The sequence below is a fragment of the Ambystoma mexicanum genome, chromosome 7q (assembly GCF_040938575.1).
Source record: "Ambystoma mexicanum isolate Mex_15411 chromosome 7q, UKY_AmexF1_1, whole genome shotgun sequence".
Lineage (NCBI taxonomy): Eukaryota > Metazoa > Chordata > Amphibia > Caudata > Ambystomatidae > Ambystoma > Ambystoma mexicanum.
The window spans coordinates 502,304,146-502,326,792 of record NC_090941.1 but is presented as its reverse complement, the minus strand read 5'-3'; the positions used below and the strand labels follow the sequence as shown (position 1 = coordinate 502,326,792).

Genomic DNA, 22,647 nt, shown 5'->3' with positions numbered 1-22,647 from the left:
GACTGTGGGAGGCTTCATGGAGGGTGAAGTAATACTGGGAGGGGACTTCAATTGTGTGGTGGATCCAACTATGGACAAAACCCTGGTCCCTACTAATAATGACAAATCTAATTATTACGCCATGACCACATTATTGAGAGAGCTAACACTAATTGAGGAATGGGGCTTCGCCCACCCGGGAGTAAAGGTATACACTTTCTACTCAGTGGTACATGGGGGCTTCTCCAGACTTGATATGTTCCTGGTCTCTCCCTCTCTCATACCTTTGGTTAATATTATAGAAATGTTGCCTAAGGTGCTTACAGATCATTCCCAGGTGAAACTAGAAATCGATCTTGGGCAAGGCACTTCACAGCAAAACCCCCCCTGGAGACTTAACAAACATATCCTTGGGGACACAGTAGTGAGAACAGTGATAGAGGGAGCAACAACCCACTACTTCCAGGAAAGCCTGACTGGGGGTACTGACATGCGCACCATTTGGGACGCAGGGAAGGCAGTGTTCAGAGGGGTCCTAATAGGCCAAACAATATCTTGGAGTAGGAATCAACGACTACTGCGCAATGAAATAGAAAATAAATGGTGCAGGAGAAAAAAAAAAGCACATGTCAATAAAGCCAACAGACACACGTTAAGAGAGCTTAGGATAGCCAGACAGGCCTTAGAAATCCATCTGATGGGACCTCCTGCACAATCATTCTTTATGACAAAGCAATTGTATTACTCTAGGGGTAATAAGGTAAATAAACTTCTTGCGGCAAAGCTCAAGAAGGCGGCTACCCGTAATCATGAAGGGGCCCTAAGAGTCAAGGGTGGGCATATGGTAGCCAGAGGGTAGCCACGGAGATGGGGAAGCTGCAGGTCATGGAGGATTTATTTAAGATTGCCTCCCTCTCACATGAGGGGGATCCCACTCGAATCATTAGGCAAGCCCAGGTCCCTCAATTCAGAGACAAAGAGAGAGATGTTAGAAAACCCTATCTCAGCCCAGGAGGACACTCAAGCGATAAGATCCCTCCCTGGGGGGAAAGCCCCTGGCCCAGATGGGCTCACTAACACATTTTATAAAACTTTCGCAGGGCCCCTGAACCCACATCTCACAGCCCTTTTCAACTCCTTCTCTGCCTCCGGAAAGGTGACTAACACCATGGCCGAATCTGTAAATACTCTGATACTGAAGCCAGAGAAAGACCCTAAGGATTTCACTCCGTATCGTCCAATAGCCCTACTGAATACTGATGCCAAGTTGTACAGTAAAATCCTGGCTACAAGACTCAACAATGTCCTCCCATATGTAATCGATGCAGATCAAACGGGGTTCATCAAGCATAGAGGGGCCTATGACAATATCAGAAGGGTCGTAGATCTAATAGCAATGGTCCCGAAATTCTTGAGTGGATTATCGCTCAGATCTCTAGATGCACACTGTGCATTTGACAGCATGGCCTGGGACGTCTTACAAGGTCTCTTGCCTATAAATGGATTCGGACCGAATATAATCAGGCTAATTCTAGGGAACTTCCAAATCCCCTCGACTATGATCAGGCTTAATGGGAACAACTCAGCCCCAATCCTCCTGTATAGGGGTACAAGGCATTGATTATTATTTTTTTTTTAAAAATTATTTTATCAACAAAACTCCAAACATTACAAACCATAAGGACATCCGCAGTTATGCTTCACATCATTATATTACAAATTAAACATTTCGGTCCTCCCCCCTCCTGTCCCCTTAACTCGAGCCCCTGATTACCTGTCACTACCTACTTATTTCCAGGCATGTCTACTTCGATTATCTCTTCCGTATCATCTTCACTATGGTCGGCCTGGGAGGGTCCCATCATCGAGGCCACCAGTTGTCTCCATGCTATCAGGGGTCCCACCTCCTCTCTCACCTCCTCCTCCACCCCCCTGCTGACTGCTTCATACCAAGCAGCCGTTTCTGCCTCTGCCCATTTCATGAGGTCCTCCCACCACATCTCAATTCTAGGTCGTTGAGCTGCCTTCCAGCCCATAGCAATTCTCCGCTTGGCCAGAATCTAGGCCAGGTCTTTCATCTTACTGATGTGCTTCAAGTTACGTGGTCTAGTGAAACTCCCCAGCATGCATGCTCAAGCTGACTCCACCTCCAAAGTAATTCCTTTTTCCGTGAGGCGTATCTTCAGCTCTATCCAAAACCTCCCCACCTCCGGGCAGGTCCAAAACATGTGTAGCATTCCTGCTTCCTCCTCCCCACACCGTGAGCATTTCTGTGCTGTTGGGCCTCCAAACTTGGCGATTTTAGTGGGGGTCATGTATGCCCTATGAGTGACATACAATTGAATCTGCTGAAACCTCGCATTCGGGACACCTTCTTATGATACCTTAGGGCTCTATCCCATTGCCCATCCAACATGTGTTCTCCCATTTCCTCCTCCCAGTCTCGCCTCAGTTGGAGCGACTCCTTTCCCACCCTGGTCCCCAGTAGCTCATATAGACAAGATATTTCATGCCCACCCTCCGAAATATCATACATTGTCTCAATGGTTGTATCAGGTTGTTCCGTGAGCACTGCCTCAGGTCAACATTCTCGCACCCGTTTAATAATTCTGGTGTTAGTAATGTGTTTCCCTTTATGCACCCCAGTGTCCTCTACTAGTTCCTGAAAATCCAGTGCCACCCCTCCTGCCATATGTAGCCCACCGGTTCCCAATATCTGTGGATCCCTTTAATCATTCGGGGGTCCTCCCCGCATAGCGCCACTAACGGCACCTGCAGGGAGAATGGAGTTGAGTTTCCCACCATTTGCCATGCCCTGTGCCACATTTCCCAGCCTAGCACCAGCAGCCTCGCCATACCTAGCACCTTTGGTTTCGGCAGCCACACTGTCTCTCTAATGAAGAAGGGGCCAGGGTCCTTATACAATAGCCTGGCTTCGGCCGTTTCTTCTTCAGACAGCCACCTGGCCACATATTGCAGCTGTCCCGCCAAGTAATATAACTCAAAGTTCGGCAGGTTTATACCCCCCCCCCCCCGTTACACAAGTTTTGTAGTTTCCAAAGGGCCACCCTGTTCCTGGAGTTGTGCCATAAGAAACCCCTGCACAAGCTGTGGAGTTTAACAAAAAAGAGTTTGGGGATCACATACGGAATGTTTACAAAATAATCTAACAGTCTAGGCAGGACTACCATCTTAATCAAAGCCGCTCTACCCATCATAGCCAAGGGCATTCTGGACCAAAACCCCATGCTATTCTCGGTCTGCCAGGGTATTGGCAAGACCAGTAGTTTACTAGGCAGGGTTCGTCTGTACCTCCCCATGGGGAACATGCTTGATTTCTTGGGGTTCACCGCTATGCCCGAGAGGTCGGCGTAACGTTCCATCACCTCCAGGACATATTGCAGATTTTCCTCTGGGAAGCAAAGATATAAGAGTATATTATCGGCGTACAATGATATAAGGTGTGAGCCCCCCGCAGTATGGATCCCTATCTCCCTGTATTGTTGTCTGAGTCAGATTGCCAATGGCTCCAACGCAAGGATATACAGCATGGGCGACCAGGGGCAACCCTGTCTAGGTGCCCCTGCTGAGTTGCCATTTATCTGAGATTGTGGCGCCCGTTTTGACCCTGGCAATGGGAGAGCTATATAGCATTTTAACCCACCTCAGATATCTCGGACCCATCCCGTATTCTCTCAGAGTTGCCAGCAACCAGGGCCATCTCACCGAGTCGAAAGCCTTAATGGCATCTAGCAAGACTATTGCCAGTTCGCCGGGGTCCTTCTCCGTTTGGTTAATAATGTGGTGGAGTCTCCTGTGATTGTCGGTTATGTTCCTGACAGGAACGTAGCCTGTTTGGTCGGGGTGTATCAATTTGCCAACGACTCGCTTGAGCCTGTTCGCTAGCGCTGCTTTAAGGATTTTGCTGTCCTGATTAAGCATTGATAGGGGTCTGTATGACCCGCTGTCTGTGCTTGACTTTCCCGGTTTCAACAGCGGGATGACCACCGCCTCCCGTAGGGACTCTGGCAACCCGCCGTGCTCAAACGCCTTGTTAAGCATGGCCAATAGCGGAGGGAGCACCTCTTGTTTGTAAGTTTTGTAGAATTCACTGGGGAGCCCGTCCGACCCCAGGGCTTTGCAGGTGGGCAGGTGCTGAACCACTATCTCCAATTCTTCTAGCGTGATTGGGGCGTCCAGGTCCTCTCATTCCCGATCGTCTAATTTGGGGAGGCCTATGTCCTCTAGTGTTTCCTGAATCTCTTGATCCGTCCCTTCCCCTGCATCTCCATAAAGACGTTTATAATATCTAAGGATCCCTTCATTAACTCCCTCTTGGGTATCCCAGCACTGGCCTTCGTCCCCTCTAATTTCCCTGATCGCTAGCCGTGGTGTTTCGTTTTTATATAACCAGGCTAACAGCCTACCCGGCTTGTCTCCACCCACGTGTTGCTTTTCGACATATTTCTTATAACTCAGCTTGCATAGTATATCCCAGTGCTCACTGCTGGCTTGGTGTAACAGCTTCAACCTTTCCACCTCCTCCTGTGAGGTGCCCTCCTTGCGCATTATGTCTTCCAGCTCCCTCTCTGTTTCTTGCAACTCCAGCTCTATGCCCTCCTTGGAGCCCTCTATATTTTGATATGGCTACTCCCCGTATCACTACTTTTAATGCCTCCCACAAGGTTCCCACTGATTGGACACTACCTGTGTTAGTGTCAAAATACTCAGTGATCGCCTCCCTCAAGTCCTCCCGGAATCCCGAATCCTGCAGGGCCTCCGCTCTGAGCTTCCACGTCTGGACTTCCGCTCTAGGGGGCTGGTGTCGCCACTCCAGAACCAAGGGTGAGTGGTCCGAGAGCACTCTGGCCTTGTATTCCGCCCCCGTCATCTCTCCCTCCAGCTCCGAAGCGGCAAAAATGTAATCCAGCCTCGTGTGCAGGTTATGTGGGGCCGCGTAGTTTGAGTACTGCCTATCTGCTGGGTGTAACTGTCTCCAAACATCTTCGAGTCCCGAGTCTCTCAGTAGGGCCTGTAATGCCTTTGCAGCAGGAGTGGGTCTGTCTGGTTTACCATCTGATCTATCCATTTTAGGATTTAATATACAGTTAAAATCCCCTCCCCATAAGATCGCGCCGCCCAGTAGAGGGCCAATTTTGCCATACAGGGTCCTAAAGTAGGCCATTGTATCTTGGTTAGGGCTGTATACATTTATGATGCTCACTTCCCTGTTTTCCAGCATCCCCCTCACCACTGTCATTCTGCCTTCTGGGTCTATCATGGTCTGAAGCAGTTGAAATGGTACATGCGGTACCACCCACGTGATGATCCCCCCTCGCGTAAACTGAGTATGTGGCTCCCGTGGTACACACTCTCCACTTTCTCTGGACCACCTCCAGCTTCTCCCTGGTGAGGGGTTTCCTGTAGTAGTGCTATGTCAATCTTCAGCCTTCTCAGGTACATCATTACTTTGTTATGCTTCAAATAGCTGTTGAGGCCCCTCACGTTCCAGGTCACCATCCTAAGGCTACCCAACGCCATCTATGGGTTGTCCCGCCTCCCCTCCCTGTTTCACCCTCCCGCCTGATTTGGCAGAAGATTGGGCTCGTTCCCCTCCCGCTCCCAACAAAAACTCCCCAACTAACCCCCCCCTCACGCCCTGCCCAACTACCAACACTGCACACAGCCCCTTCCCTCCCCCACCCTACCCAACCCCAACCCCAACAAGTGCCCAGCTCCATCCATGAATCTCAGGCAAGTGCCCAGCTCCATCCATGAATCTCAGGCAAGTGCCCAGCTCCATCCCTGGATCTCAGGCTCACCGGCATTTAGTCCTGCCTTGGAATGCCGAGGTCAGGAACTCGGCAGGGTGTCACCGGACTACCGGTGACCTAACTAATCTACTAGTTATGGGAGTATGAGGGCTGATTCCGTAAGGATCCCCTGCTGTTGTCCAAGTTTCACGTGCTCACGGATCATGCAAATATGTATACCCCTAATTGCACCCTCCCGAAGGCTAGGACCTATACTATATTCAAGTCCCAATGTCTTGGACTGTGACATCTTGGGTCCCACGGTTACATGTTACTTATCTGCACCTTCTCCTGTCTGGATACCCGATTCTTGGGGGCAGCTCTGAGCGTCCAGCCACCCCATGATGTCCTCCGGGGTTTCAAAAAACAATGTTCTGCTCTTGTGGAACACTTTCAGTTTTGCAGGGTAGATCAACATATACTTGTGGCCTGCTTCACGCAGTCTTCTTTTCACGACCCCAAAGTTCATACGTTGGCGTTGCACCTGCAGGGTGTAATCCGGGTATGCGGTTATATATGCCGACGCTCTTTGTATCGTTCCGCCTTTCCGAAAGTGTTCAAGAATTTTCTCCCAGTCACGATAGTTCAGGATCTTAGCTACCACTGGCCTGGGGGGCTCCCGGTGGTGGCCTCCTCATCAGGGCCCTATGTGCCCTTTCCACAGCAAACCCTTGAGTCAGCACTCCCCCAGTTATCTCCTGCAGCAGCATTGATTCAATGTACTCCGTAGGGTTGGGTCCCTCGGATCCTTCAGGCAATCCAACGATCCGTATATTATTCCTGCGGGCACGTCCTTCCGCCTCCTCCGCTCTACTTTCCAGGATGCCCACTCGTCGTACTAGGGCATGAAGTTCGGATTTGTGGGCTGCACACGCCGCTGAATTCGGGGCCACCTCTTTTTCTAGGTCACCTGTGCGTTCAGCCAGCGAACTGACATCTTGCCGAAGAAGATTCACCTCCTCTTTTACTGCCCCGACTTTGAGCTCTGGTTACGACTTTCAGCTTGTTCATGGCCAATCCAAGTTCGGTTTCCCAAGCCACTTTCAGGTCAGCAATCGCAGCGAGGATCTCCTGGTCTTCGCCCATAGTGTCCGTGCCCCCAGTGAGGGTTTTGTCTTTGCTTCTGGCCACTTCTGCCCCTGGAGATGCTCTGGTGTATTCTGTTAGACAGAAACCTGTGCAGTTCCCTTAGGGACCACTGCAAAAGATTTAAGAGTACATGTATTTGGCAGTAAAACCACTTGGTAGCAGTCCGTACCACACAGATTCACTTGGTAGCTGTGGCTGAGCAGTCAGACTTCCCTCAAGAAGAGTTAGGCAGTATGTAGAGTATACACAATAGGTACAGAGATACAGTAGCACAAGCAAACACTGACCAGAGCATTCAGCACACAGTCACTATTATATATACACAACCCTAATTACTTATTAGACAAGTCTTAGTGAGAAACACCACTTATTTTCAGACAGAGGTGAGCGCTTAACATAAGATGGCACTCCAATAAGTTATTAAAAAGGGAGAACCACAGTAAGGCAGGATAGGCAGAGTTCTACTGGAGAACAAGGAAGTCAATTGCAAGGCCCAGCTCTTGGAGAGAGCAAGCAGAAGGGGTCCAGGTTCACACAGTGGGGTTATGCCCAAAGAGTCTTGTAGATAGTTTGGACACAAAGGTTGAAATTAAAGTCAGGAAAAAGTTAGCTAGGTTGTCCCAGGCCAGCCCAGGTTAGAAAGTCGAGGCTTTACTGTCACCACGAACGATCTGTCGCAAGGGAAGCCAGGCGGGACACAGTACCTTAAGTGTGAAGGAAGTTCCAGTGGGGGCAGTTGTTCCTGGCAGCGGGTGCAAGTCGGTGTTTCGTCCAGAGGAAGAGGAGGTCTTGCCGTGGAGGAAAGATGAAGGTCGTTGCACTGCCAGGGAAGAAACCAGCCGCAGAGTTTGTTCGGTTAAAAGGTACTACCCTTCTCTTCGCGGTAGTGGTAAGCCGTGGTATTCCGGTTGCCGGGGTGCTTGGCATGGGCATGGCGGCCACGAGATGCTCCAGGAAGGTGAAAAGAAGGCAAAACTGGTTATCCCCACAAGTCAAAGGAAGAAGACTCTCCGGACTGGAGATCTCCTCTGTCGTCGGGAAAAGTGGTGAGACGGTTCAGCAGGGCTCCACCGGTGGTGTCGTCGTTGCAGGTCGGCTCAGCTTCTCCCTCCTCGGATTCTTAGGTCCTGTGGCGACTTCTGAAGTTCCAGTCTCCAAAGCCCTGCTTTTATGCAGCACACCCCCATTCACTCAGCCTAGCTGTCAATCAAACATGCTAAGTGGTGAGCCGGCCGGCTCACCACTTGGGCCAATCACACAAGAGTATGACTTGAGTTACCAAGGTAACTCAGTCCAGGGTGCCTAAACCCCCTCCCACACCCCGTGGTACCCAGAGAGAGTGGCACCATTTTTGGAGGCTTCTGTGGAGAAGCCCGCCAAAAAGTGGAACAAAGGGCTCGACTACGGTTGGAGTCACAGAAGAGAACACAAACGCCATTTTAGAACCGAGTTCTGGCAAAAAATACCAACCGGTGAATTAATATTAAATAAATAAACCGGCGGTATGTTCGAGGCTATAGGAATTATATAATTAAAGTTGGTAGCCTCGAACAATGAGAAAATCCCATAGAGATATATTTGCGTTCGAATATAAAAAGTAGTATCCACTGCCACCAGCCAAAACTCGATCAGGGGGGACAGAGACGTGCCCCCTCGAACAGACCCCGGGACAATTGAATTGCCCCGACCAGTACGTCCACAATATGATGGTTTGTACTGGTTTCTGTTCATAATTTGGGACTAGTAAAGCCAATGGTGACTTTACATGCCCTGGGAGACAGTAATCAGTCCCAGGGTATGGAGTCTATGTTGGGGGGTCGCTACGACACCCATGGGTTACGGCACGGAGGGTGCTGTGTAACCCACATTAAAAACACATGAGACCCTATGGAGTAAAAGACCCTATAGCCCATAAAACACATGGAAAGACAAAGGAAAACCTCAAATCATGTCTAAGAGTGGGAGTAAAAAGAGTCTCACTCTTAGCAGGAGAAAAAAATAAACCCCAAAAATCCAGCAGAGCTGCTGGGGGACTCACTAGGTTTGGGAAATTAGCCTTTACAGAGAATTCTCCCAAACATATTCTTCGAGTGTGGGTTGCTTGCCCTTTGCTCTACGGAGTTTGTTAGTCATTGTGGTGTGCTGGAGCTGTGTGTTCAGGCCCCACCACGTATGGTCTTTGGTCCTTGGAAGGTTAGGTTGCTGCTTGTGTCAGGGCCCGGGCAGGCCGTGTCAAGAGTACCCCCAGAATGCTGGTTCTGCTCCTGGAGTGGGCTGTGTCCTCCCGCGTAATTGTTATTGAGCTATGCAATCCTCTCACGACTCCAGCTCCAGCCCTTGTTGGTCTGGGTCCGTGGGTGCACACCCCAGTGCTTATGGGGCTCTCCGGGTGCGCGCGATTCCGTACTGTCAATTCCTTAGCAGGGGGCTCCATCACTTTTAAATTTCATCTACTGACCTCTATTCCATTGCTGACTGGACGCCTTTGTGCAGCACCTTGTATATCATCCACCATGTACTTTCCCCTTTGTCTGGAAATGCTGGCACGTTCCTTGATAGTAGTGTTACTACCCACTATCTCCTCCTGCTGTGCGAGCCCTTGTCACACTGAGCACCTCTGGGTTATGCCTGTCCCTGGTTGTATCTTCTGCTGGAATTCCAACTTGAGCACCTATAAAGGCAACACTATGCACCCAGTGGCATGTTCATTTTGTCTTGCTGCTTTATTTCTCTTCTGCAAGCGAAGGTCACTACGCCTGTGCACGCTTAGCTGCTGTTATCACGCCTGCCCCACACGCTCCAGTCTCCACACAAGTGCCCCCTGCACGCTTCGTGGATTTTTTTCCTTTTCCTTTGTCAGCTCGGGGTCTAGACACCACCTGAGTGTGTGCACCCAATTTATAGCCTACTGCGTTATCCTCGCGCCCGCCTCTGCGCTACTTCAGGGTGCCTGCACGACCAAGTCTCATGCTCTCCTTTGCCTATACTGGCCGTCTCCACTGGGGTGCCTGCGGTTCATGCTCCGCCACAAAGTCCTTTGTTGTTACGGCTGCCAGGCGCCATCTTGTTTCGTTGTGGCTTCCTGTGTAGTCAGAATATGGGAAATCACCCAGCGCAACAGCCATTATGAAGCTCAATGTTAAATAAGCAGGGCCTTTCACCGTTAGCCGAGCCCTGTGCAATGCTAGCAGTTCCTGTCCGGGCTTTCACTCTCCCCGTGCCGCGAACCGCGTGTCTACGGTGACTCGCTAATGAAGCGGAACAATGTATCTATTCCACTTCTGTCCTTTTGTTCCACCACGCTGCTACGATGTTGCAGGTCACAGTACGATGTACGAGGGCGTTCTGCAGCGTTCAATCCCAGCTGCTGCAGCCTTCCTCACAGAAGCCCGGCCACATTACCATGTGTCACGCTGTGCGTTGCAGCGCCCTCTCCTTTGTTCCAATGCGCTGGCATTCGTCCCCCAGTTCTATCTTCGGGCAGTCCACTTTTCACCGCAATCTCCGCTCCTCACGCTCTTGGCATGTTCCGACGTCCGTGGCATCCGGATGGCATATCAGCTGTTACATATTTATCTAGTTATTCGAAAAATCACAGACGGATCACGGGAGCCTCTAGGATCTGCGACCTACTCCATGGCGCTGTAGCCACGCCTCCGGTACAAGGCATAGATGTCCGTTGTCACCCTTGGCCTTCGCATTGGCCATAGAACCGCTGGTACAAAGAATCCGGAACAGCCGGCTCATACGTGGCCCAGAATATGCATAGACCACACAAAGTGGTGCTGTATGCGGATATCTGCTTTGTACAAAACCCCAAGCATTCGGTCTCCCCCTTACTAAACCTTGTTGACGAGTTCCACACGGTCTCTGGATTCCTTATCAATCACCAGAAGTCAATAGGCATGTCAATAGGAATACTGCGGGCCACCCAGTTAGAACTACAATTGGCCTCCACGTTCAAATGGGTGGAAAAGGAGATCACATACCTGGGACTACGCATCACCAACACATATAGAGCCCTCCATTGGGCTAATATCCTGCAGCTATGGAAAGAAACGAAAGACACCTTGAAAATCTGGGAAAATCAGGAAATATCATGGCTGGGGAGGGTGGCCACAGTCATAATGTCAATTTTGCCCAGGCTCTTGTACACTTTTCAGGCCCTACAGGTTCTTGTCTCTGATAAAGAGTTGGGTATATAGTACCTAGTACAGGGGTCCTCTTTTTTCGGGGACTGTGTGGAGGAGGACAAATAACATATGTATATACAAAAATCCACAGATACAGCTTCCCAACCCTCACGTGTATTAGGTTCGATAGCTTACAAAAGGTCGCCAAACCAAAATTGCTAAGTATTTTAGACAGAGGTGTATAGAATTCACATTTTTTAATTAATGTATACCAAAAGTTCAATTGTTAAAAATAACATTAAAAACATCAACGATGCACCAGAATGAAAGAATCCATAATAAATCAAATCAATTCTACTTATCACAACAAAATTTGTGAGGTTAGTAGGAAAGTGAGGGAGACATCTAGATCAATTAATCAACCCTCTTCTTATTATATGGTTATCCTTGACTTGGTCGACACTCGAAATATACAGCCGACTCAATCTGGTTTGCAACGTCTGGTGGACCCGTCTTCAGGACACTGTGTAATGGCACAGGTGAATTACGAGTAGCCCATTGTATGGAGATCTAAAAAAAAAAAATGTGAATTCGTATTGGTAACACCATACATCATTTTAAAAATCATAGAACAATTTGTATCTGTGTATGGCGTTTGTAGCCATCATCACTAACCTTTCCATTTTTTTAGAGACATGTAGGGTATCATCTGGAGTAAAGATGATGACATTTCTTAATTCTTAAGTGTTTTCATCCCAATTCTGGTATCGCTATGAGAGAAAGAGTAGGAGAATAAATGTCTACTGTTTCTCCTATTAGCCTTTTGCATCATTGTATCTGGATGCAGCCAGTTAATTTAAAATTATTGAATTTAAAATATATGTATGTCTTGCCAAATTAGAGCTTCACGTATTAATGTGTTGAAAAAATCCCCCTGGATGATATCGAAAAAGGGGTTTCTTTATTTTGAAGAAAGCTAATTATGCACGGCTGACTTTTCCCAAAAAAAGGAGCTGTGTCTCTTATCTAATAGGTGTAAGGCAGTGCATTACTTTCCAGGTAATTACCTTAACTCAATTTTCTGTGGTAGTCTTGATACATTTATATTGCCGTGATTGACATGGAAGGAGTATTCAAGAAAGGCTTAGTAGATCCCATCACAGTCTAATTAGAAAAACAGAATGACACAACCAAACAAGATTTTAAGTTTCTCAATAGTCTCACAGACCAGTGTTGCTAGTCGGTGAAAAAGATATGCTGTTCCCTATATTCGAACACTTACTTAAAGCCACAGTGATTGCTTATCGTACACTTCATGGGATTCATGTCATGTATGGGAACTCGGTGGAGTAGTGGCCCATGCTGAAAAAACATTAACATAAAGTAGTCTGATCACTACCTATGTAATGCTGTTATGCAAATATGAACATGCATAGTGCCCGAAACTGGTGGCAATGTTCAGTGATTAGTATGCTGCATAGGTGTGTATTACTGTGTAAGACGTGGGAAGCAACCTCTCCATCTTCGCAAAATTGTAGAGGCAAATAGTGGGCGATTAGAAAGTCATGCCATCATCCAATGGAAACATAGTGCCCCGATGCGCTGCAGCCTTTAGCTCGCTGTCAAAGCGGTCCGCCGCGTTTAAAGCGAGGAGTCAAGCCCTGCTGCACCAAAATGTAGTAGTGCTTCTATTGGGGCAGTGCATGGTACCTAGATACACAAATGCAGCGCTACCCACCCAGTGGTCATATGGTGATGTGTAGAATCGCTTACCCAGGCAGAAGATCAATGTAGACTTCTGTCGCTGGACCCATGAGTGAGAGGTCTGGCATGCATAGTTAAATCCTGTTTAAACAGGTTGTTATGCGACCAAGAGAATATGGCACAGAGAAACCCTGGCGGCCATCATAGGCTGGTAATCCAGTGTATGAAAACACTGCTGTACGTGTTATAATTTAAGCGGTCCCAACATTTTCTAATCATAAACATACTTCAGAACGTATGTGCGCGTCACTTAATGGTACAGTTCTCTTTCAGAATAATGCAATCGTCCTCAATTTTGCGTGCTAAATTATTCATGAGTATGTGCTGTTGACATACCCCATGTAATGAATGCTGCTTCTTTGCAGAACTATTTTCCACAACACACTAAGTGCTTCTGTGGGAACGAGGCCCTAAATTGCCTCATACTACTCCTAGGGTATGGGGCATTTAATGTAGAATGTATGTACACGTTTGAGCTGTATGTAACTGAATGAGTCATGTGTGACCATCTGTTGCACAGATTGTGTAATCAGATAGAGAATACATTTGTCAGTCTATCAAAAGAAATTGCAAGTGATCATCTTATACTTGATACTGTCCAAGCGTATAGTCTATTATACTCCGTTATTGACATTCAAGTGGGGTCTGTCATCCAGGTGGCCAGGATACGGCCATCGTTATTGGATCCAGTTCCTGGGGGTGGACCAGTGAGGGAGGATCACCTGGATGGGGGGTACTCCGGAAGGTGTCCGGGAGGTGGAAGTGGGACACAGATGGGTGAGACGCGGTATCCCCCTTCTTCCAACAACTTTTACCCAACCTACCACGTAGGATACACAAGCACTTCACCCCCCACCTTTCCGACACAAACACTTTTGCAAATTACAAAGGACAACGGACTAACACTCGAGCCATTTACCCGACATTTCCCAACACCAGGGTCAGGGAAAGTCAGGCAATTGACCAGAACCACACACACACCTGACGGCCCTTTCCCTTCTCCACAGGGATAAAAGGTGGAGTACAAGAGCACAATACGAGCAAGGCAGACTGCACGTCCATGGAGCTAACTCAGCACAGCAGTTCAAGAGGAGGAGAAAGACAGCGCATACCAAGAGGGTGACAAGGAGAGAAGTGACCTTGCCCTTTCCGACCAGGACCTGTGACACCACTGCAGAAGGAAACATAAGAATGCGAACAATAGCCAGCGTGTGTTGCAGCAGATGTCGACAGTACACAAGACTCTCCTCTGCTGATAACCAAGCCGGGGAGTGACGCTTATCTCCTTGGTCACAACCTTGACTCCAACGAGAGAGAAAGCCAGCGGTTCATCACACCCGATGAGTTGATGGGAGAGTCGATAAGAAACCGAACTGTGTTAAAGGAAAAGTAGCAAACGGCTAATTGAACTTTGAAAGCATAAAGGGCCATTGATGTGAATTTAATTTTTAAATTTCTTTACTGAAATCAAAGTGACCAAAAGACATTACATGCCAAAGTACAAGGATTTTAAGTGAAGCATGGGCTCTTTGAGTCTTTTTACAACACAAAGATAAAATTAACAAACATTAGCACTCAAACTTTCCATACATAGACTTGGTTCAAAGTGTGGGGCGGGAATCCGGGTATGTGATTTGCCCATCAGGGCTAATCGTTGGGCAGGAGATGGTGAGTTCGACCAAGAGTGTAAATCAAACCATGGGCCGTGGCAAGGTGAATGAGGGCAAGCTTAATCAAGGTAGATCATGAAGAAGATGAATGTAGTGTTCAAGAAGGCTCGTCATCTGATGGGCAAAACATATCAAGGACCAGCACTCTCCATGCTCCCTAAGTGTCCGTAACACTGTCTTCATCTAGTTGTAGGGCCGCTGCCCAAGCCCTTGTTTCAGCTTTGCACGAAAGTGTTAAATTCGTGGAACCATAGTTTGAAATGAGGGCCACCTGGAATTTCCAGGACATAGCAATCCTTCTTTTAGCAAGTATGCATGCAAGGTCCATAAACATAACTACATGTTTGTACTTGCTACATCTGCAGTACGAGACTAGCAGGCACTCCATGGGGGGCCAATCATATCTGATGACACCAGCCCTTCTGGAGACCTGTTCAACTCGGGACCAGAACCTCTGCACCCTCGCACATTTCCAAAACCTATGCAATAAGGTCAGTGCCATCTTGTTGGCACCATGGACAGGTGGGCTGCGTGTCTTTACAGAAATTGGCTATTCTGGTGGGGGTCATAAATGTGCAATGGAGTAGATTTATCTGTAGTATTCTAAACCTGCAATTGAGCGATACAGTCCTAGGGAACCACAACACTCCATGTCAGTAATTTCAGAATCCATGTCAGTTTCCCATTTCAATTTCAAGGCTGGATTTCAGTGGCTGGTCCCCTCCACCAGGCAGCTATACAGTCTAGCTACGGGTCTTCAGCATCTTCTAGCATGTATACCAGCGCTAAGAGTGCGGTTTCCTCTGGTTAAAACAGGCCACTCATCCCATCTGCGTTTTGCCACACCCTGGATCCTCATGCATCTTAAAAATGGACCCTGGGGCAAGCCCAGCTGTTGGGTCACATTCGCCATCGTCTCTGAATTTGCCTTCGACATATAGTTCCCCCCAGGTATAAATACCACACTTCTCCCATAGTCTGGAAACGCCCAGGTCATCTCTGTCTGCACATATATCAGCAACTACTGGGACAATGGGAGAATAAGGGCAGGACACCCCAAGCACTTTCAAGGTTCTAGACTAGACCTGTCTACCAAGCACGACAAGCAAGGGCAAGGTATCCATACAATTTACTGGGATCCATAGTGCCTCTAAGTTTAGCCGGCGCCACTAGCTGCTGAAGTAATGTCAGTTCTGATGTAGGGCCATCTGCTAGCCATTATGTAACAAAGCTAAGCTGAGCAGCTAGGTAGTAGAGCTCGAGCCTAGGTAATTGGACCCCCCCCACCCTGTCCTTGTAGGGCATGTACAACACAGAGAGACAGTTTGTGCGACGTTAGCCCCAGAGAAAATTCCTGATCAGTGAGTCTAAGAGGTGAAAGAACACTGCCCCAACATAAAAATGAACATTGATGAAGTAGTAAAGGAATCTGGGGAGGACAATCATCTTAATAATGGCGACTCTGCCCATATGTGACAGTTTGTAGTCGAGACCAGAAAGACAGATTTCTTAAGAGCTCCCACCACCCTAAGTGTGTTACATGCATGTATGTCTGATGGTGTGTGAGTGATCTGGGCACCCAGGTATTTAAAGGATGTTTCAGCCCATGGGATGGCTAAGTCTTGCAGGTCAGACATACCAACTCCTCGAAGTCCACCCTAAGGGAAGAGACAGGATTTCAGCCTATTGAAAGTGATTCCAGATAGTTCCGCAAATCTACTTAGTAAATCAAGGATCATGGGGAGATTGTGTTGTGGTTCACATAGGAAAAGTAATACATCATCTGCATATAATGATGTAAGGTGTCTGAGTCCGCCAATCAGAATACCTGTGTCCAAATACTCCTGTTGTAAGTAAGCTGTAATAGGTTCCATAGCCAATATGTATAGCATGGGTGAAAGCGGGCAGCCCTGCTGGGTCTCCCGGCATATATTCCAGGCCCTGGACACTACTCGGAAAGATTTCACCCTGGCTATTGGTGACATATATAGTAAGGTCACCCATCGAATAAAACACTCACCCAACACAAGGCATCGCAACAAGCAACTACTCCCAGTATACTGAGTCGGAGACCTTGACGGCATCCAGGGATGCTACCACATAGTGTTCTAGTCGGGCGTTAGTTTGATCAACGACATGCTGGAGCTGTCAGAGGTTAAAAGCTATGCTTTTGGCCCAGCACAAAGCCTGTTTGGTCTGAGTGAATCAGGGAAGTTATCCCTCTATGGAGGCGTTTTGCCAAGATCGTTATAAGTATTTTGATGTCATAGTTGAGCATGGCAAGGGGAAGATATGAGTCACAACTGTCTGTGGGTTTCTCTGGCTTAGGGATGGGTATCACCAGGGTATCCCTCATACCAGCTGGCAGCATGCCCATGTCGTAGACCGTGTTTAAGACCTTCAGAAATATTGGGGCTAGGGTGGAGTTGTACGTTTTGTAGAACTCCGGTGGGAGTCCATCGCTTCCCAGCGTTTTACAAGTGGAGAGGGATGCAATCGCCTTCGAGCACTTCTTCCACAGTAATAGGTTGGTTCAGGGGGGACTGTTGGTCAGGTGCAAGCTTCGGAAGTTGAATCATTGATAGAGCCTCTTCTATATCAACCTGAGATACCAAAGTGTCATGGCTATACAACCTTGCGTAGTACGAGGCAAAGATTTCATTAATCGTGAGTTGGGATCTCCACAGAGCTCAGCACCCATCAAGGAGTAGAGTGGGCAGTGGTCTAGGCTGTTCGTGTTTACAAAGCCACACAAGCAGCCTCCCAGGTTTATCCCCTTCTGCATGGGCACGGGCCATTAGTGTGGCATAGTCAAACTTGGACAGTCTCTCCCACACCTTTTGACACCGGGAGCGAGCCGCCACTAGTTTCCCTTCAGCTGCCTGGTCCCCTTGGGTCCGGGACTCAAGTATTGTAATCTCCTCTTCTATGACCGCCAGCTCCTCCTGCAACGTGCAGCGGATGCCCCCCAGCTCTAGCTATGACCTCTCCCCGGGTCACTACTTTCAAGGCTTCCCAAATGGTGCCCCAGTTCTCCACACTGTCCACACTGATGTCTAAGAAAATGATAAGAAAAACTAATAAGGATTCCCTGAAAACCTCGTCCGTCAGTGCCTCAGTGGACATGCGCCATGGTGGTATTGGAGTGCTGTGGGTTGTGAAATTCCATTCGACAAATAGTGGAGAGTGGTCCGAAATGGTGAGTCCTAGATATTCTGCACTTCTTAACTCATTGACCTGTGCCAGTGAAAAAGTAATTAATCCTAGTGTGGAGGTCATGGGGGGCTGAATAAAAAGAGTACCCTCTGTGTCACAAGCCTCTTTCTTTCTCACCTTTTTCTCCTTGCTTGTGTTCTTCCGGGATGAGGTTTCTTTCTTTTTCTCCAACCGTGACTTGTACAGGCTGGAACGCGAGTCCTCGGGTTCCAGCGTGGAAGCCGGCTGTCAAGCCGGTAGCATTCGATTTCCAGGAACAATGACAATGAATCCAGGAAGGAAAGTATCGGAAGGTAAGGATTGGAGGGGGTTGAGGTTCCAGGACCAAAGAAGGAAGATAGAATTCACGATAGCGCAGAGAACGAACTCGAACAACGTCTAGTAACTCGTAGGGGTAGAGTTGAGACACGTGGAGCCGCGGGGGCGTGCCGGTTTTCTAGGAAGCTTGGATGAGTTGCAGTGTTTATGCCGCGGTGCATCATGGACCACGAAGTCCAGAAGGGGCGATGACCGGCTATTCATGACCGGCTATTCATGACTGTATGCCTCCTCCTGAGCCCGGACCCACCTGGTTTGCTTGGGTGTATTCGATGAAACTTCTGCAGTAGACGAGGAGCATTCATGTTAGAGACTGGTTCCCATGTACGCTTGCTGGGGGGTAACCTTTCCACTCTACCAAATATTGTAGTTGGCCTCGTCTATATCTGGAATCACATATCCTGGAGACTTTGAATTCAACCTGATCATTGATGAGCACAGGATTAGGTCTAGGAATAGTCTGATTGGATTGTACATATGGCTTCAATAAGGAGGTGTGAAAGACTGGATGAATTCTTTTCCAGGTTTCTGGGAGCTGAAGTAGATATGCCACTGGGTTAATGATTTCTTTGATGGTGAAAGGTCTGTAATACTTGGGAACCAGTGAATCAGAAGGGCTAGGTCTCCGCTTGGCATCTGCATATTGTTTAACAGCTATCCTGGCCTTTTCCAGATGTTCCTTAGCATTCCTGTAAACGTTTACCAACGTTTCAATCCAGGAATCAACTGCAGGGACCGGAGTTGGATGTGGTAAAACTGATGGTAAAACTGAAGGATGGAATCCTTGACTGCAGAAGAATGGACTTGTTTTGATGGCCGGATGATCTGAATTGCTGTAAGCGAATTCTGCTACAGGAATCAATAGCGACCAATCATCCTGAACCTTGCTCGCAAAACAGCGGAGATACTGTTCAAGAGTCTGGTTGACTCTTTCTGTGATCCCGTTGGTTTGGGGATGGTAACCTGAAGACAATGCCCGCTGAATGCCTAGTATTTGGCATAGTTGTTTCCAGAATTGGGAAATATACTGAGGACCTCTATCGGAGATGATCTTGGAAGGTAATCCATGGAGCCTAAATATGTATTCGATAAATATCCCAGCAAGTTCAAGTGAGGAAGGTAATTTAAACAGCGGTGTGAAATGTGCTGTATGGGTAAACAAGTCAATGGTAACCATTATAGTTGTATATCCCCGGGATGGGCGTAATTCCACAACAAAATCTGTGGCGATGATCTCCCAAGGACGTGTCAGTGATGTAGGTTGATGCAGAAGACCGGCAGGTTTTCTATTGTCATGTTTGTTTTGATTGCACACAGCACATGATTGGATGTAGGTTTTTATGTCAGTAATCATTATTGGCCACCAGAATTGCCTCTGTATGAGATGAAGGGTAGTGGTAATGCCTCGATGTCCTGAATGAAAGGTGTCATGACAGAGGTTCATGATTTTATCTCTCAGTTCTTGTGTAGGGATGACTAGTCGTTTGTCCTTGAAGAGATAACCATTCATTGTGTTCAAGTTCCATTGATTGTTCTGGGTGTATTCTTCCCAGAGATCAGAGGAAGGGGTATGAGCATGGATGTCTTCCAGGAGAAATTTAACTTGTGCCACAAACACGGTTTTAGGAAACATCTTGGGAAAGGCCCTGACCTCGACAGATTCGTAGTCAGGACATCTGGATAAGGCATCTACGACGATGTTATTGATTCCAGGAAGGTGGTTAATTTGAAACTGGTACTGAGCGAAAAAGAAGGCCCAACGGGCCTGGCGACTCTTTCTCCATTCCAGGGATTGTGGTACTTGCAGGTTTCGATCATCTGTACGTACTTGCACTGGATATTTAGCTCCCAGGCGTAAATGACGCCAGTCAGTGAATACTTGTCGGATGGCCAGTAGCTCCTTTTCCAGGATGGAATAATGGCATTCACTTGGCTTCAAGGTGCGGGATAGGTAGGCAATAGTATGTTTCATCTTGTCCTCAAATTCTTGTTTTAAGACTGCCCCAATGGCATAGTCAAAAGCATCTGTTTCCACCAGGAAGGTTCAATCTGTATCGGGTTGGGCCAGGATAGGACCTTCAGTGAATTTTCGTTTCAGTTGTTGAAAAGCCTTCTCTTGTTCTGTAGACCAAATAAACGGTGTATCCTTCTTTAGAAGTGCCACGATGGGATGTACAATTTCAGAAAACGTCAGAATACATTTTCTGTAAAAATGTGCAAGTCCTTGGAAGGATTGTATCTGTTTCACAGTGGTAGGCGCAGGCCACGAAAGTATGGAATCTATCTTGGCCGGATCCATTCCTATTCCATTAGGGCTGAGCACAAATCCAAGGTAATGAATGGTCTGAGCATGAAATAGACTCAGGCTTGGCCAGGAGTTTGTTTTAACGTAATCATTGTAGAACTGCCTTAACATGCTCTTGATGAATCTCGGGATCTTTAGAATAAATCATACGATAACAAAAAGGAACAACATATCCGAGAAGACCCTGTCCATGAATCATTGAAATACCGCGTGAGCGATGGCAAGACAGACCGAAGGGCATGACCAAATATTCGAAGTGGCCAAAAGGGGTTCTAAAGGCTGTCTTCCATTCATCACCTTCCTTAATTCGTATGAGATGATAAGCACCCCTAAGGACGAGCTTGGTGAAAATAACAGCTCCTTGCACGGCTTCCAAAATATCAGAAATGAGTGGTAACGGATAGCGGTCCTTGAGGGTACATTGGTTAAGACCAAGGTAATCCAAACAGGGTCGTAACTCTTTTGTGTTTTTCTTGGGAACAAAAAACAAGGAGGCACCGGCGGGAGACTTTGAAGGCCAGATAGTTCCATTTGCCAAGATGGTATCCAGGTAGTCACGTAGAGCCCTCTTTTCAGGTTCGGATAATATGAACATTCTCCCAAATGGAATCACAGCGGAGGACTCCGTTTCTATGGCACAGTCCTCAGGTCTGTGGGGTGGAAGAGCTTGAACAATATCTGTTGAAAACACGTCGGAGTATGTTTGGTATGATTCCGGTACATGGATAATGTTGGACACGCTGTAACGCTCACCTGGTTCCCCCGGAGGCGCAGGTCTTGATCTGGCGAGGATACTGTCTTTAGTGTTAGGCGCAGGGTTCGTTTTGCTCCCGGACTGGGCCCCCTTCCCACCGACAGGTTAATCTGAAGAGTGAGATGTCTGCAAGGGTAAACCAAGGTATTAGTGTTTGGAAGGTTCGGAAAGTTCCTAGCCCCTCTCGCCCTTTCTTTCCCTGTGGAACTGGGTTGATATTGCGCTTACCTTATATAGGTAAATGCCGGGCTCTCCATCCTGCGTCTTGTGCAGGGGCGCTGGATCCAGTTGCTTCACTGGATGCGAGCTCTGCCTCTTGATAGCAGAGGATTTGCTGAGAGCGAAGACGCCGTTAATGCACGAGCATGCCTTGTAAGTATTAAAGTTCCTTTTGCATTGTTCTCTTCTCTTTCAAAAGTCTTAAGTCTGTAAAGTCTATGTCTTTCCCTTTTCAGATGCTGTGACGATGAAGATTATCCTTCTAATGGCACGTAAGTAGAAAGACTGCACTAGCGCTGGAGAATGCTCCGTAATGTCTCTTTTGTCTTTGCAGGTGCTGAGGTGCAGCGCGAACAGATTGAAAGCGACGGGTAAGCAGGCTTGTAACTAAGCGTTACTAACCGATGTATCTTGCCTTGCATGTGCCGGAATGCAGCGTGAGCTGAGTTGGAACGGGCGTAACACAGGTAAGCAGAACTTGTAGTTGAATATTACTGACCGATGTTCTCTCTCTTTGCAGATGTCGGATGCCGGAAGAGAAAGGCAGAAAAAGGCGCCTTGGATGCTGCCGGTGGATTAGGTAAGTAGATTCGCTGCCTTTACTTTAGCCTAACCTGTGCCTTTGTTTTGCAGGAGCTGCAGAAGACTGAAGAAGACTGAAGATTGGATTCCAGCAGGTTATTTCGTGTTCACAGGATCTGGAGCTGGAGGTTTCCTGGAGCTGACACGGTGAGCGTCCTGCTGCAGATGCAGAATAACGCGAAGCACGTGAAACCAATCGGGTGTGGTTTAAATAGCCTTCTGTAGTGCTTAGGCGTCTCCTTCCACGGCCCCACCCAGGTAAGAAAAGAGTTCCAGATTTCTAGAAGAGTTCCTGTGTTCTGCTTCCAGGGAGTGGCTCCTGCTCCACCCAGACAGAAAAAGTAGTTCCAGGCAGAGAAGGATCAGGAGACCAGTTAGCTGGTAAGTAAGCAGCATGGTCTGCTACAGGTAGGTCCACCAAGCACTCTTATCTAATATGAGCCCGGCGCTTCCTGTGCCGGGACCAGTCACCATCATGAGCCTGGCGCCACTGGCGCCAGGACAAGGTCCAGAGGGTCCCTATAGGGATTGGCTGGTTCCTGGGATCAGAGTCATGGGCCTGCTTCCAAGGTCGTGGGGCAAGTCCTGACCCCTTGGAAGCAGGGATCATGACAGCACCCCCCTCAAGGCCCCTCCCAAGGTTGACTTCTCCGGAGGTCTTGGTTTGTTAGGAAATGTCCGATGAAATTTCTTGATTAGTCGGGGTGCGTGTACATGTTCTGCAGGTTCCCAAGATCTTTCTTGGGGGCCGTAGCCTTTCCAGGCAATCAGGTAGTGTAGTTTTGATTTGGAGATCTTGGAATCC

General features: G+C 48.0%; 1 protein-coding gene across 11 annotated transcripts in view; it reads right to left on the bottom strand.

Annotated features, from left to right (window-relative positions):
- Positions 1-22,647, bottom strand: part of RCBTB2 (RCC1 and BTB domain containing protein 2) — a 1,530,600-nt gene that overhangs the window by 195,876 nt on the left and 1,312,077 nt on the right. The window contains exon 12 of one of the 11 annotated variants that reach the window (XM_069639846.1): positions 11,332-11,584. The exons of 9 other annotated variants lie outside the window; for them this stretch is intronic. In XM_069639846.1, coding sequence (XP_069495947.1) covers positions 11,559-11,584 — 26 coding nt within the window. In that variant the 3' untranslated portion in view covers positions 11,332-11,558. Of the gene's footprint in view, positions 1-11,331; positions 11,585-11,694; positions 11,785-22,647 lie in introns of those variants that run through there. One more of the 11 variants, XM_069639847.1, reaches the window with a different exon arrangement.